Raw genomic sequence first — 16,930 nt, 5'->3', positions numbered from 1 at the left:
TATTAGGACATTGAGGATTTGGTCTGGTTTAGCTAATCCACTTGTAAAACTCATGATTTTCGGAATATAATTGCCACTCTGTTCCACGTTATTGTGGTAATCAAAGTGACTTAGGAAAGAGGGCTGTTGGCCCATTAACCAGGTTAGTGCACGCACCAACATGAAAATATTTGACACAGGAATTGTGTTATGAAATCAACGCAAGGTAACTGAGTTTACCTGTTCCTTATAAGGTGCTTCTCGTTGGAGGTCCTGTAGGAATTAACGAATTCCTACGAATAACGGAGATCGACGCAAGAGAACAATCAAACAGGTCTTTACTCAAAGGAGATGCCACGAGGACTGACTGGGCAGTCCCGTGGTTTGTGACGTGTTTTCCTGTGCTCTTAAAGGGGCCACGCCCCGTACTTGCAAACTCTATATACAAAACACAGTAATGCCTAACACAATGCTACAGGTTTAGGCTGGTGTTAGAACATCGTTAAAGAGAATTATATACAGTTAGCCAGAGTCATTCAGTGGTTCTGCCACATGCGCCCCCCTCCCAGAATTCGCTTTAACGGACAAAGTCAAACAGTGAGGGGGTCTGACAAGCCTGTCAGAACGACTCCTGTACAATCGAGGCGGAGGCTGTTGGGCGGCTGGCGGTCTGGCGGGCGGTCGCACTTGGTCTGCTGTAACGACGACGGGTGGCCGACCCCGTCTCGGCGGTTGTGCTGTCTCGACGGGGCGGTCGAGGTCCAAATGTGCTGGCTTTAAGCGGTCGACCGAAATGTGGTCTGGTTTACCACCGACATCTATCGTGAAGGATTTGTCCCCTTCTTCCAACACGTGGAAGGGACCGGTATATGGGGCCTTGAGCGGATCCCTATGTGCGTCATGGCGAATAAAAACGTATTCAGCCTTGTGAAGCTACGTGGGAACGTGTGACCTCTGCGGCCCATGGTGCGAAGTGGGCACTGGTGCGACACATCTGGCTGCCTCTTGGTGACTAGCAAGCTGGACAGACGCGGACCATTGCTCCGTCGATGTTGGTAGGAAGTCCCCTGGGACCCGCAGCGGCTGACCATACACAAGCTCTGCTGATGAAGAGTGAAGGTCTTCTTTGGGGGCCGTGCGAAGGCCCAACAGAACCCACGGTAGCTTGTCTGCCCATCCAGCGTCCTGGAGGCTGGCTCTCAGGGCGGCCTTCATTGACCGGTGGAAGCGTTCGCAGAGGCCATTCGCCTGTGGGTGGTAGGCTGTGGTGCAGTGTAATTTGACACCGAGTCCTTGGGCCACTGCATTCCAGAGTTCGGAGGAAAACTGCGGTCCCCTGTCTGACGAAATATCGGCGGGTACTCCGAAGCGGGTGATCCAGGAGGAAATGAACGCCCTGGCCATGTCTGCCGAAGTAGTGGATGACAGGGGGACCGGCTCTGGCCATCTGGTGGTGCAGTCAACCATGGTCAGGATGTGTGAAAAACCATGGGAGGGTGGGAGTGGTCCTACCAGATCCACATTGACGTGGTCAAAACGTCGCTCCGGAACTGTGAAGGCGGCCAACAGAACTTTGATGTGGTGCTGTACCTTGGCCTTTTGGCAGACCACGCAGGTGTTGGCCCAGTCGCGCACATCTTTATGCATGCCATGCCATACAAATTTCGCTGACATCAGTTTCTGAGAGGCCTTCATTCCAGGGTGTGACAACCCATGTATGGCGTTGAACACTTTGCGGTGCCAGATGACTGGCACGACAGGGCGAGGATCCTGTACGGAGACGTCACACAACAGCGTGGTACCTGCCGAATGGAATTTGACGTCGGCCAACTGGAGGCCAGTGATGGCCGTTCGGTAAGCTTGGACTTCCGGGTCTGAGGCTTGGTCCGCTGCCATGAGGGCGTAGTCGATGCCCAAATGAACCGTATTGACGATTGCGCGGGAGAGGCAGTCTGCCACCAGGTTGTCCTTACCGGCCACGTGCCGTATATCCGTAGTGAATTCGGATATGTAGGTCAGTTGACGCTGCTGTCGGGCTGCTCATGGTTCGACGGTCTTGGACATTGCAAAGGTCAGCGGCTTATGGTCCACAAAAGCGGTGAAAGGACGTCCTTCCAGAAGGAACCGAAAATGGCGAGCAACACCCGGTCGAATGTGCTGTATGCTCTCGTTCTGCCATAGTTGACGGCTGAAGAATGCCAACGGCTGCCACGTCCCGTTCACCCACTGCTGTTGCACGGCACCGACTGCGTAGTCTGACGTGTCGGTGGTGAGGGCGATGGTGGCTCCTGGCAGCGGGTGTGCCAGCATAGTCACGTTGGCTAAGGCGCTTTTGGTGTCGGCGAACGCTCTGGCCATGTCACCCGTCCAGTCTACCGGGTTCTTGCCAGTCTTGCCCTTGAGGGCCTCGTACAGGGGCTGCATGAGTTGTGCTGCCTTAGGCACGAAACGGTGGTAAAAGTTTACCATGCCTAGGAATTCCTGCAGGGCCTTTATGTTCTGCGGGTGTGGAAAGGATGTCACCGCCTTTACCGCTCCCTCTGAGGTGATGTGATGCGATGCCCCAGGAAGTCAATTTGGTGCAGGCCAAACTGACACTTAGCCGGGTTGATAATCAGGCCGTGTTGGCTGAGGCGTCTCAAGGGTGCGTAGGTGACAGGTATGTTATTCCTTAGTAGGACTGGCAATTAGAATATCGTCCAGGTAGACGAAGAGGAACTTGAGGTCCCGCAGCACGGAGTCCATCAGGCGTTGGAAAGCCTGGGCGGCGTTGTTTAACCCAAACGGCATCCGTAAAAACGCAAAGAGGCCGAATGGGGTGATGACTGCGGTCTTCTGGACGTCTTGTGCATGAACTGGGACCTGGTGGTAGCCCCGGACGAGGTCGACTTTTGAGAACACGGTGTTCCCTGCCAAATGGGCAGAGAAATCCTGGATATGGGGGACCGGGTACCGATCAGGAGTGGTGGCGTCGTTTAGTCGTCGATAGTCGCCGCATGGCCGCCATCCGCCGCCAGGCTTCGGGATGAGGGGTGAAGACCAGGGACTATTCGACCGGCGAATAATCCCTAACCGTTCCATGGTTGCGAACTCCGCCTTTGCGACTGCCAGCTTGCCAGGTTCTAGGCGCCGGGCCCGCGCGTAGACCGGGGGGGGGGGCCATTGGTGGTGATGTGGTGTTCCACACCATGTTTCGTGGCTGTGGAGGAGAACGTGGGTCTGGTCAGGTCGGGGAATTCGCTGAGCAGGCGAGCGAACTCCTCAGGAGTCGAACGCACAGGAGATGGTGCGTGACGTAGTGTTACTGCGGTAACACGGAAGAGAATTAAAAGTTGCTGCGTTGATCAGCCGCCGGTTCCTAACATCGACCAGGAGGCTGTTGGCGCACAAGAAATCCGCGCCGAGGAGGGGCTGGGAAACTTTGGCCATAACAAACTCCCAGTGAAAACGTTGCCCCCCGAGGCACAACTCCACTCGCCGTCTGCCGAAGGTCCGAATTGTTCCGCCATTGGCCGCTCCAAGGGCGGGGCCGTGATTCCCCGTCTGCACATCGAGGGCGGACGCGGGTAAAATGCTGCACTGCGCTCCGGTGTCGCACAGAAAACGACGACCGGAGAGAGTACCAGTGATGAAGAGCAATTTGCCCGCGTTGCCGATCGCCATCGCAGCTGCGGGGTGCCCGTTAGACCCGTTCCTCGGTGGTTGCAGTGTCAGTCATTGGTTTTTTGGGAGAAAACTGCAGGGAGGGCGGCAACTCTTCGCTTTCGCGCCAAACTGCACGTGGTAGAAACACAGCCCAGCAGGTGGACGAGCTGGGGCGGTGTCCGCGGGGGATGGGTGCCTCGTGGCGGCGCAGTACTGCCGAGTTACAGCGACAGTTTTGTCAGCCTCCACAGCGAGTGTTGCGCAGTCTTCAGTTTCAGATCTGGCTAAGGCAGCTTGTACCTGTTCAGGCAGTTGGCTGAGGAAAATCTCGCGGAATAGGAAACATTCCCATTCTGAGCCCAGGAGTGTGAGCATTTGGCTCATCAACTCTGAAGGCTTGGAGTCCCCGAGCCCGGGCATAGCGAGTAATCGACGGGCGCGCTCCGATTTTGTGAGCCCGAAAACCTGCAGTAACCGTGCTTTGAGGGTTTCATACTTGCGCTCCGTTGGGGTTTTTTCGATGAGGCTGACGATCCGAGAGGCGGTAGAGCTGTCGAGTGCGGAGACCACGTAAAGATACTTGGTCTGACCCGCATCGATGTTCCTCAGGGCGAACTAGGCCTTGACCTGAATAAAGCACGAGGGCACTTGCTGCTCCCAGAACTGCGGTAGCTTTAGCGAAACGGCGTTTGCTTCCATGCTGTGCTCTTTTGTGAAAACGTTCACAAAAACGGGGTCACCAATGTAGGAATTAGCGAATTCCTACGAATAACGGAGATCGACGCAAGAGAACAATCAAACGGGTCTTTACTCAAGGGAGATGCCACGAGGACTGACTGGGCAGTCCCGTGGTTTGCGACGTGACGTCATCGCGTTTTCCTGCGCTCTTAAAGGGACCACGCCCCGTACATGCAAACTCTATATACAAAACACGGTAATGCCTAACACAATGGTACAGGTTTAGGCTGGTGTTAGAACATCGTTAAAGAGAATTATATACAGTTAGCCAGAGTCATTCAGTGGTTCTGCCACAGTCCTTTGTATATTGAGGGTGTGCCTTTCATATTTCAGTATTGTAGCATAGAAATTACAGCACAGAAGGAGGCCACTCGGACCATCTCCTCTGTGCTGGTGCTAGTTGTTCATCCAGATCTATCTATTCTAATGCCATTTCACTGCTCTTTCCCTGTAGCATTTTATATTCCTTGGATAACGAGGGAAATTAGGGACAGCATAAAATCAAAAAAAAGGGCATATCAACTGGCAAAAAAAAGCACCAGACCGGAAGATTGGGGGCAGTACAGGATACAGCAGAAGAGGACAAAGGGATTAATCAGGAAGGGGAAAATAGAATACGAAAGTAAACTTGCAGCAAAAATAAAGACAGACTGCAAAAGCTTTTATCGGTATATCAGGAGGAAAAGACTGGTAAAATCCCAAGTCGGTCCCCTGCAGTCCGATTCGGGAGAATATATAATGGAGAATAAGGAAATGGCAGACCAATTAAACTCATACTTTGGTTCTGTATTCACAAAGGAGGACACAAATAACCTCCCAGGAATATCGGCAAACATAGGGACTAATGAGAGGGAGGAGCTGACAGAAATTAGTATCTCTAGGGATATGGTGTTGGGTAAGTTGAGGGGACTGAAGGCCGACAAATCCCCGGGGCCTGATAAACTACATCCTAGGGTACTTAAGGAGGTGGCCCTGGAGATAGCAGATGCTCTAAGGATCATCTTCCGGAACTCCATTGACTCGGGAACAGTACCCGTGGATTGGAGGGTAGCTAATGTTACCCCAATATTTAAAAAGGGGGGTAGAGAGAAAGCAGGGAATTATAGACCAGTAAGCCTTACATCGGTTGTGGGCAAAATGCTAGAGTCCATTATTAAGGATAAAATAGCGGAGCACTTGACAAATGGGGAAAGGATCGGACAGAGTCAACATGGATTTACAAAGGGTAAATCGTGTTTGACTAATCTGCTGGAATTTTTTGAGGAAGTAACTGGTAAAATAGATGGGGGAGAGCCAGTGGATGTGGTGTACCTTGACTTCCAGAAAGCCTTCGATAAGGTTCCACACAAAAGATTGTCATGCAAAATTAAGGCTCATGGGATTGGGGGCAAAGTATTAACGTGGATAGAGAACTGGCTGGCGGATAGAAAACAGAGAGTTGGAATAAACGGCTCGTTTTCAGAGTGGCAGGCAGTGACCAGCGGGGTGCCGCAAGGATCTGTCCTGGGACCCCAGCTGTTCACAATATATATAAATGATCTGGATCAGGGAATTGGATGCAATATTTCCAAATTCGCTGACGACACTAAACTAGGAGGAGGGGTGGGCTCTGATGAGGATGTCAGGAGGCTACAGTGCGATTTGGACAGGTTGGGGGAATGGGCGGATACGTGGCAGATGCACTATAATGTGGATAAATGCGAGGTTATCCACTTTGGGGGTAAAAACAGGAGGGTAGATTATTATCTAAATGGCAATAGATTGGGAGATGGGGAAGTGCAGAGGGACCTGGGTGTTCTTGTGCACCAGTCACTGAAGGAGAGCATGCAGGTGCAACAGGCGATTAAGAAGGCAAATGGTATGTTGGCCTTCATATCAAGGGGGTTCGAGTATAGGAATAGGGATACCTTACTACAGCTGTACAAGGTGCTGGTGAGACCGCATCTGGAGTATTGTGTACAGTTTTGGTCGCCCCATCTGCGGAAGGATGTTCTTGCCATGGAAAGAGTGCAACGGCGATTCACCAGGCTGATACCTGGAATGGCGGGAATGACCTACGAAGAGAGATTAAATAGTTTGGGCTTGTACTCACTGGAGTTTAGAAGATTGAGAGGGGATCTCATCGAAACATATAAAATTATGGCAGGCCTGGACAGGCTGAATTCAGAGAGAATGTTTCCAATGGCCGGGGAGCACAGAACCAGGGGCCACAGTCTAAAAATAGCGGGCAAATCATTTAAAACAGAGATGAGGAAGAATTTCTTCACTCAAAGAGTGGTGAGCCTGTGGAATTCCCTGCCACAGAGGGCTGCGAAGGCTAATTCAATAAATATTTTCAAGAGAGAATTGGATATATTTCTGAAGGCTAAGGGGATTAAGGGTTACGGAGAAAAGGCGGGGACGGGGTACTGAACTGGTAAGATCAGCTATGATCTCAGACGAGGATCAGCCATGATCTCATTGAATGGCGGAGCAGGCTCGAAGGGCCGAATGGCCTACTCCTGTTCCTATCTCTATGTTACTATGTTTTTTCAAATGCTTACCTAATTCCCTTTTTAAATGGTGCTCAAATCTGTCTCAATATCCACTGATGAAGCAATCCATGTTTTAATACCTGTATGGGGGGGAAAATCTTCTAATCCTGAGTTTATGCTCTCGTGTTACTAACGCATCAACCAGTAGAAACAATCTTTCATGATTTACCCTCAAACATTTCATAATCTTGAAAACCTCAATGTTCTGCTTTAACTTCTGTTCCAGTGAGAAGTCCCAATGTTTGAGCCTTTCTTCATAACTATAACCTTACAATACTGGTCGCATTCTAGTGCATCTTCCCTGTATCTCTTCCATGACGCTAATATCCTTCCTATAATGATAGCAAAATACTGCAGATGTTGGCAATCCGAAATAACAACAGAGAATGCTGGAAAAACTCAGCAGGTCAGGCAACATCCGTGGAGAGAAATTTGAGTTGACGTTTCAGGTTGAACCCTGCTTCAAAACTGGAAAGAAAAGAAACTAGATCGAAGGCAGGGCTGCGATCGGACAAAAGAATAAAAGAAACAAAAGAAGTAAAAGAGATTAGAAGCTAGACGAGATGGTAATAGGCTGGGATTAGGTTCCTTCCTATCCTTCCTATAATGTTCTGCTTGCAAAACTCCAACTGTAGCCTAGCCAATGTACATTTCAACATCACTTGCCTTTTATGCAAATGAATTTGAGCAGAAACTAGAGCCAAAAGTGCAATTCTGAAAACTAGTGCACTTTTGATCGCAATTTGCACCCGGATCAGAAACTCCAGCCCTAGATGTTTACTCCCATTGAGGCCAGGCTTATTGCTTTCTTGAATGGGGCTGTAACATTTGCCACAATTCCCATTTCTAAAGATTTTTGGAAAATTAGAGTTAATGTTAACATCCTCCTGTATTCTGGAATGTGCACCATCTGGGCTTGGGGACTTTATCTACTTTTAATCACATTTACATTTTTAGTTTCCCTCTGAATCAATCTTGTCCGTTGTAGCACTCTCGCCTCGGAGTCAGAAGGTAGTGGCTTCATGTCCCACTCCAGAGACCTGAGCAAAAGATCTAGGCTGACCCTCTAGTGCAGTACTGAGGGAGCGCTGCACTGTCAGGGGCCGTCCTTTGGATGAGATGATGAACCAAGTCTGCCCCTATCAAGTGGATGTAAAAGATATCATGGCACCATTTTTGAAGAAGGGCAGGGGAGATCTCCCTGGTGTCCGAGTCAATATTTATCTCTCGACCAACATCGCTAAAACCGATTATCTGGTCATTATCTCATTGCTGTTAGTGGGAGCTTGCTGTGTGCAAATTGGTTGCTGCGTTTTCTACATCACAACAGGGACTACACTTCAAAAGTACTTAATTGGCTGTGAAGTACTTTGAGACATCCTGTGATTGTGAAAGGCGAGTTCTTCCTTCCTTCGAATATGTATTTCCAGTTGTGGCTCCTCCGCACCCCCCTCAGGTACTCTATTTCCATCTTCCTCTTTAAACATTGAGGCAAGATACTTAATAAGCAACTTTGACATTCCATCATTCTCCTTCATCGCTATGTGGTCCACCCACTCTCTGACTACTTTTGTTTATTTGGCCTCTTGCTATTTCCTTTTTATGTTGACTTCTTTCATGCCCTTCCTAATCGACATCTTTTGTTTCCCTTCTATATATTTTTATAGCTGTCACTGTTTTATTCTGTATTATCCTCTCTATATTTACTACTACTTTGTTTTAGCAGCTTTGTCTTGTAGACTATGGTCACTGCAGTCCAGACATTTTGCAGGATTGTTTTTTAAGACGGTATTCTCTTACTGGCAATCTATTCCCTGACCACTGGCAATCTTGGGTGAGAATGGCCTGGATTGATTCACTATTCTATTTCCCCCCCCCCCCCCTTCTACTTATCACTGGAATTAGTGCCACTCTCCAGTGCCTCTCCCTCCCAGGCACCTATCACCAGTGCCCCACCATAGTGACTGTCCCTTCTCTAGCACCATCACCAACTTTCCTCTTTCCACCTCCCCCCCCCCCCCCCCCCCCCCGGCCGGTGCTCCTCAGTAGCTCATTTCTCCTCATATCTTTGGCATCTTACCTCACCTCAGTGCTCACCCAGTGTCACGGAGGTCAGAACTTCCATTGTGCAATATTATGGGAATGAAGTCCATTATTAGTCTGTGGTACAGCACATTGGCAGACTGCTATGTTTACTGTTTGTTGCTTTGTGCATGTTGTGATTTCCTTGTGCAATATCTGTACTGATAAATACATCAGCAATAATTACTGTTATTTACTCATTTATCGTGTGATTGTTATTGACCTGCACCTATACGAATATGAAATGATGACGTGGCCTGCATGCTTTGTCTTTTGAAAACTGATCAGCTCTTTTATTTTTCCTGCTGGTTTTTAGGTTCCCCATTGCACAAGCAAGCTTCGGTCCCCCCGCCTGGTGACAAATTGGCATCAAAGAGCGCCGAGGTGGGAGATGACTGCATTGGGGATTTTTCCATTGGGGAGCGTATCTGGGTGAACGGCGTGAAGCCTGGCATCATACAATTCCTTGGGGAAACACAGTTCGCCCCAGGCAAGTGGGCAGGAGTTGTCCTCGATGAACCTGTGGGCAAGAATGATGGATCAGTCGGGGGGGTGCGGTACTTCGAATGCGAGGCTTTACAAGGCATTTTCACAAGACCCTCGAAGCTGGCACTCCACCCTTCGAACGACGGAGCTGGAAGTGATGCCCATTCCGGAGAGTCAATAACCTATCCAGTCCCAGCCTCGCATCACGGCACTGCCACCCCACCACTCACCACTCAACGCATCAACTGCACAATTCCTTTGAGGGAAAGCATTTTGAACAGTTCTATGAAGACTGGGAATGAGTCGGGATCAAACCTGTCTGACAGTGGATCTGTAAAGAAGGGGGATAAAGACTTGAGATGTGGGGATCGAGTTCTGGTAAGTTATTTTATTCCTGGTCCTAAGAGCACATTACTTGATGGACTCAGCAGCACGAGATTGTTGATAACCGCTTTGGCCAACAGGGTCAGCCTCAGACAGATTGGGTTTAATAGTGCAGTGTGGAGATTTATGGCACAACCTTGTAGTTTGACAGCCAACCATTTCCCCCAGTCTCTAATGTTACCTGAAGGATCTCCACCTGTTAGGCTGTACTGCTTTCTCAAGGCAAGATCTACTATTGTCTCTTTTATTTTTCAAGCCCTCTGCTGTAGTAACATTTAGCTTGTGATTGTTCACCAGTACTTGATCTGAGTTTTGCGCGTATCAGTACAGAGAACCGGTAGCTCCAGCACTGTGCAGACTGACTTCTTTTCACAAACTTGCCCACCATTTCCTTAATTTTTAGTTAACTTCATGCTGATGCTCTATTTTTGATCACCTGGTGTGCAGAGGGGCGAGCTTTTCTGAGATTGTCCTGCTGGTCTGCCCTTGAACCTGAACCAAAACCTTATCCATATGTCCAGGATGGATATGATCATTGGGGAGGGTCGCTCCGACTGCTTGTCCCTTTTCCAAGCCCAGGATGATCTTTGGGCACGATCATGTGCTGTCCACTGATTTGCTTCAGTGACTGATGGATACCACAGCACACTGTTAGTCACACAAACATTGAGAATGAAATTGCCATATTATACTTTCATGCATGTTTAGTTGATCGGGTGTTTTATTTTAGTGGTGCCCTCCACTTGTAGAGATATTTGTCCCCGTGGTATTGGTCTAGCCAAAGGCCTCTGCGGCCTAGGCACCTGTTTCAGGCAGGAAAGGAAGAAAAAGGCTTGCATTTCTATAGCACCTTTCATGACCTCCGGACGTCTCAAAGCGCTTTACAGCCAATGCAGTATTTTTGAAGTGGAGTCATAGAAACATAGAAGATAGGAGCAGGAGTAGGCCATTCGGCCCCTCGAGCCTGCTCTGCCATTCAATGCGATCATGGCTGATATCCAAATTCAGTACCCGGTCCCTGCTTTCTCCCCATATCCCTTGATCCCTTTAGCCTTAAGAAATATATCCAACTCCTTCTTGAATATATTTAATGTATTGGCCTCTACTGCCTTCTGTGGTAGAGAATTCCACAGGTTCACCACTCTCTGGGTGAAGAAATTCCTCCTCATTTCTGTCCTAAAAGGCTTACCCCTTATCCTTAGACTGTGACCCCTGGTTCTGGACTCCCCGACCATCAGAAACATCCTTCCTGCATCTAGTCTGTCCAGTCCTGCCAAAATTTTGTATGTTTCAATGAGATCCCCTCTCATTCTTAACTCCAGCGAGTACAAGCCCAATCGTCCCAATCTCTCCTCATAAGTCATTCCTGCCATCCCAGGTATCAGCCTGGTGAATCTTCGCTGAACTCCTTCCATGGCAAGAATATCCTTCCTCAGATAAGGCGACCAAAACTGCACACAGTACTCAAGATGTGGCCTCACCAAGGCCCTGTACAACTGCAGCAAGACATCCTTGTTCCTGTACTCAAACCCTCTCGCCATGAAGGCCAACATACCATTTGCCTTCTTAACCGCCTGCTGCACCTGCATGCTTACCTTCAGCGACTGGTGTACAAGGACACCCAGGTCTCGTTGCACTTCCCCTTCTCCCAATCTATTGCCATTCAGATAATCTGCCTTCCTGTTTTTGACACCAAGTGGATAACCTCACATTTATCCACATTATATTGCATCTGCCATGATTCTGCCCAATCACTCAACCTGTCCAAATCATCTTGGAGTTTCTCGGCATCCTCCTCACAGCACACACGCCCACCCAGCTTTGTGTCGTCTGCAAATTTGAGATATTGCATCTAGTTCTCTTGTCCAGATCATTAATATATATTGTGAATAGCTGGGGTCCAGGGACCGATCCCTGTGGTACCCCACTAGTCACTGCCTGCCACTTGGAAAAAGACCCGTTTATTCCAACTCTTTGCTTTCTATCTGCCAACCAGTTCTCTATCCAAGTCAATACCTTGCCCCCAATCCCATGTGCCTTAACTTTACTCACTAATCTCTTATGTGGGACCTTATCGAAAGCCTTCTGAAAGTCCAAATACACCACATCCACTGGTTCTCCCTTATCTATTTTACTGTTGCAATGTGGGAAACACGGCAGCCAACTTGTGCACAGCAAGCTCCCACAAACAGCAATGTGATAATGACCAGATAATCTGTTTTTATGTTGGTTGTGGGATAAATATTGGCCAGGACACTGGGGATAACTCCCTGCTGTGCTTTGAAATAGTGCCATGGGATCGTTTACGTCCACCTGAGAGAGCAGACAGGGCCTCGGTTTAACGTCTCATCCGAAAGATGGCGCCTCCGACAGTGCAGCACTCCCTCAGTACAGCACTGGAGTGTCGGCCTAGCTTTGTGCTCCAGTCCCTGAAGTGGGACTTGAATCCATAACCTTTTGACTCGGAGGCGAGGGTGTTACCAACTGAGCCACAACTGACACTAATTGGATCCTAATTGTAATATGTAAATCGAGGTCCTATGCCATACATAGCACCCTGACACAATTTTGAGGTACGCTCTGCTCGTCGGTACCAGGTGATAGGATCATGTGGCTCGATTGGTAATTTGATGGACCGGAAAAACTTTGCTGCCAATGTTCTCCTTCCCCCCCGCCCCCCCCCCCCCCCCCCCCGCCTCCTGCCTCAACATCCAGAAACAATGTGCCTGAAACTTCCAAGCTTTTTGCAATCCACACATTTCCTTCAACAAACAGCAATTGACCTCTGATCCATGTCTATTTACTAAACAACCTCTTCTCCCCCAGCCTCCGCCCCCCCCCCCCCCCCCACCACCTTGACACTCCCAGCCCATGCCAAAAACAGCAGAAAAATATTGGTTTAACTGTGCTAACCGGGCATTTACGTGAGGCCAGCTTAGTTGGCACAGGTGCCTTGGGGAGCAGGGGTAATAGTGTTTTCTTCCTGTAAATGAATGAGTAAAGGTCTCACCTAGGGATAGGTGTAGAGTGAGTGCAGATCCAGGGATGGCCAAGAGTAGTTAATCCCAATGAGGGGAAGCCAGCAGATTATCTCCATAACGGGCACAAGACTCAACTAACCTGCTAACCCTTAAACAGTCCCATTGATATGAAGAAAAAAATGAGCCTCATTCTTAGGAGCTTGTCAAAAATGTATTTCCCTTCCTATATTTTGCAAAATAGACTTGTTTGCAACATGGACTCTTAGCAGAGAGAAACAAAGCTAATGTCTGGGGCTGCAGATAAACAATTAACTTGGGATCATGGATGATTAATGAACCTCCTAAAGGCTGGCGCTTGCACGCTGTCTCAGTGACTTACTCTGCTGAAGTAAGTAGTTTAGAAAAAAATATTAAGTGATTCACAAACCTGCAAGGGGTGACCCAAATTGTGCTGGACATCATTACATCAATTATGTGTGCTTTCACAGTGACATGCTGCTGCTACTGGTGCTGGTGTTAAATCATAGAAGGATCAATAGATATTCTCGAGTTTCTCTCCATTGCCATTTAGGGTTGGAAGAAATTTTGCGTAACTTTCCCTGAGGAGATTGAGTGGTAGAAGGTAGATAGTCTATGGAGGATGGGCTGAATGGCCTCTTCTCACTCCATGCTTTCTTGGGTTACAAGCCTCATTTCGGTGATGGCCGGGGTCGCTGACTTACTGTGACTTGTATCACGTTCTGGGATTTTTTTTATCTCTGTCCCTGTCTTCATGATATCCCACATTAACTAATGGTTGCACAATACTTTGCTTGTATTCTTTTCCATAGAGTATAAATCCCTTTTTTTTCCTCAAGTATTCCCTCCTTTTCCTTTTCTTTGGTCTCTTTCCACTAAACATCATTCCTGACCTGAGCTGAGGTGGACAACCCATTCCCAGCCCTCTGCCAATCCAGCTTTGAAACCAGCAGCAAGGAAGTGACCGAGGGCAGTGCAGGTGCCTCTTCCCTTCAGTGTTCCTTCGCACAGCTCTCTCTCTCTTGGAAGTCCACTTGATGACTCCCATGAAAGCACAGCCGATAGTTACTCACTGCACAATTGTGATCCTGCATCCTACCACTCTGCAGAATAGTATGTCTGGGCTCTACTGCCTTGAACCATCTGTGTCTCGGTGCGTAGCACTCCTGCCTCCTGAGTCAGAAGGTTGTGGGTTCAAGTCCCACTCCAGACACATGAGCACAGAATCTGAGGGCTGACACTTCAGTGCTAGTACTCGGAGTGCTGCACTGCCAGAAGTGCTGTCTTTCGGATGAGACATTAAACTTAGGCTCAGTCTCTCGGGTGAATCCTGTGGCACTATTCAAAGAGCAGGGAAGTTCTCACCGGTGTCCTGAACAAGATTTATTCCTCAACCAGCACACTAAAACAGATTATCTGGTCACATCTTTGATTATGGGATGTGGGCGTCGCTGGCAAGGCCAGCATTTATTGCCCATTCCTAATTGCTCTTGAGAAGGTGGTGGTGAGCCGCCATCTTGAACCGCTGCAGTCCGTGTGGTGAAGGTACTCCCACAGTGGTGTTCGGGAGGGAGTTCCAGGATTTTGACCCAGCGATGATGAAGAATCAGCGATATACTTCTAAGTCAGGATGGTGTGTGACTTGGAGGGAAATTTGGAGGTGGTGGTGTTCCCATGCGCCTGTTGCCCTTGTCCTAGGTGGTAGAGGTCGCAGGTTTGGGAGGTGCTGCCGAAGAAGCCTTGGCAAGTTGCTGCAGTGCATCTTGTAGATGGTACACACTGCAGCCACGGTGTGCCGGTGGTGGAGGGAGTGAATGTTAATGTGGTGGTGGATGGGGTGCCAATCAAGCGAGCTGCTTTGTCCTGGATGGCATCGAGATGGTGGGGAACAAAGAAATGGCTGACCAATTAAATACATACTTTGGTTCTGTCTTCACATAGGAGGACACAAATAACCTCCCAGAGATGTTGGGGAACATAGGCCTAGAAATTAGGTATAGCCCCGCCAGCTCGCTGGCGCCCAGAATTTACCGCTGGGCGCGGAGCCACTCGCGCCCAGCCGATATTCAGTTTCAGCGCCCAAAGTCGAGGACGGCCGCTGTTCAAGGGTGTGGCCGCCCCTGCTTGGGGCGCTGAAACTGAATATCGGCGCGCTAGTGGCCGCAGCGCCACCCGCAGCGGAGCGGCAGGCTGCGGTACTGCAGGCCTTCCTCCCTCAAGGGGGAGGTGCCTGCTGCAGCCGGAGCCCCGATCGCGAGTGCCGGCAAAAGAGCCCGGCACAACGGAGAAGTGCCGGGCTCCCGGAAACCAGCTGGCAATGCCGTGGGGGGGTGGTGGGTGGAGGAGGCCGGGGAAGGAGGTGCGGGCAGGCGGCCGCCGAAAAAGCGGCCGGCCGCACCTCCACCTTAAAGCGCCCCACTAACGCTGCTGTACGGACCCGGTCTCCGAATGTTATTAGCGGCCGCCACGGAAGAGGCGGCCGCTACTGAAGATGGGGGTCGGGCCGGTGTCGGGGCGGTACCGGGGCGCTGCGCACACCGATGACGTCATCGGTGGCGGCGCAGCGCTAACGGCTACCGCCGCAATTAGCGCGTCAATGAAGTTCGCCCGAAGTTTGCAGACTGGCGCAGAAGCCCTCTTTGGGCGGTAACTGGGCGCAAAGCCCACTGAATTTCTAGGCCATAGGGTCTAATGAGAGGGAGGAACTGAATGAAATCAGTATTTGTAGGGAAATGGTGTTAGGGAAATTGACGGGATTGAAGGCCGATAAATCCCCAGGGCCTGATAATCTACTTCCAAGGGTACTTAAGGAAGTAGCCCTAGAAATAGTAGATGCATTGCTGGTCATCTTCCAAAATTCTATAGACTCTGGAACAGTTCCCATGGATTGGAGGGTAGCTAGTGTTACCCCACTGTTCAAAAAAAGGTGGTAGAGGGAAAACAGGGAATTATAGACCAGTAAGCCTGACATTGGTAGTGGGGAAAATGCTAGAGTCCATTATAATAGATGTAATAGCAGAGCACTTGGAAAACAGTGACAGGATTGGACAAAGTCAACATGGATTTACAAAAGGTAAATCATGCTTGACTAATCTACTGGAATTTTTTGAGGATGTAACTGGTAGAATAGATGAGGGAGAACCAGTGGATGTGGTGTATTTGGACTTTCAGAGGCTTTCGATAAGGTCCCGCATAAGAGATTAGCGTGTAAAGTTAAAGCACATGGGATTGGGGGTAAGGTACTGACTTGGATAGAGAACTGGTTGGCAGACGGGAAGCAAAGAGTTGGAATAAACGGGTCTTTTTCCGAGTGGCAGGCAGTGACTAGTGGGGTACCGTAGGGATCGGTGCTAGGACCCCAGCTATTCACAATATATATAAATGATCTAGACGAGGGAACTAGATGTAATATCTCCAAGTTTGCAAACGATACAAAGCTGGGTGGGCATGTGTGCTGTGAGGAGGATGCTGAGAAATTCCAGTATGATTTGGACAGGTTGGGTGATTGGGCAGATGCAGTATAATGTGGATAAATGCAAGGTTATCCACTTTGGTGGCAAAAACAGGAAGGCAGATTATTATCTGAATGGCAATAGATTGGGGAAAAGGGGAAGTGCAACGAGACCTGGGTGTCCTTGTGCACCAGTCGCTGAAGGTAAGCATGCAGGTGCAGCAGGCGGTTAAGAAGGCAAATGGTATGTTGGCCTTCATAGCGAGAGGATTCGAGTACAGGAGCAAGGATGTCTTGCTGCAGTTGTACAGGGCCTTGGTGAGACCACACCTTGAGTATTGTGTGCAGTTTTAGTCGCCTTATCTGAGGAAGGATGTTCTTGCTATGGAGAGAGTGCAGTGTAGATTCACCAGGCTGATACCTGGGATGGCAGGAATGACGTATGAGGAGAGATTGGGTCGATTGGGCTTATATTCGCTGGAGTTTAGAAGAATGAGAGGGAATCTCATTGAAACTTATAAAATTCTAACAGGACTGGACGCAGGAAGGATGTTCCCGATGGCGGGGGAGTCCAGAACTAGGGTTCACAGTCTAAAGATAAGGGGTAAGCCATTTAGGACAGAGATGAGGAA

General features: G+C 49.3%; 1 protein-coding gene across 1 annotated transcript in view; it reads left to right on the top strand.

Annotated features, from left to right (window-relative positions):
• The window catches only part of clip2 (CAP-GLY domain containing linker protein 2), a 194,050-nt gene that overhangs the window by 84,185 nt on the left and 92,935 nt on the right, over positions 1-16,930 (top strand). Inside the window, exon 3 of the mRNA XM_085964309.1 lies at positions 9,295-9,842. Within this exon, the coding sequence (XP_085820435.1) occupies positions 9,295-9,842 (548 nt within the window). The remainder of the gene's footprint in view (positions 1-9,294; positions 9,843-16,930) is intronic.

Source organism: Somniosus microcephalus, chromosome 22 (assembly GCF_052327205.1).
Source record: "Somniosus microcephalus isolate GS21.2 chromosome 22, FLI_Smic_1.0, whole genome shotgun sequence".
NCBI classification, from domain to species: domain Eukaryota; kingdom Metazoa; phylum Chordata; class Chondrichthyes; order Squaliformes; family Somniosidae; genus Somniosus; species Somniosus microcephalus.
Note: the sequence above shows the minus strand (reverse complement) of the source record. Positions and strands in the feature narration are given on the sequence as shown.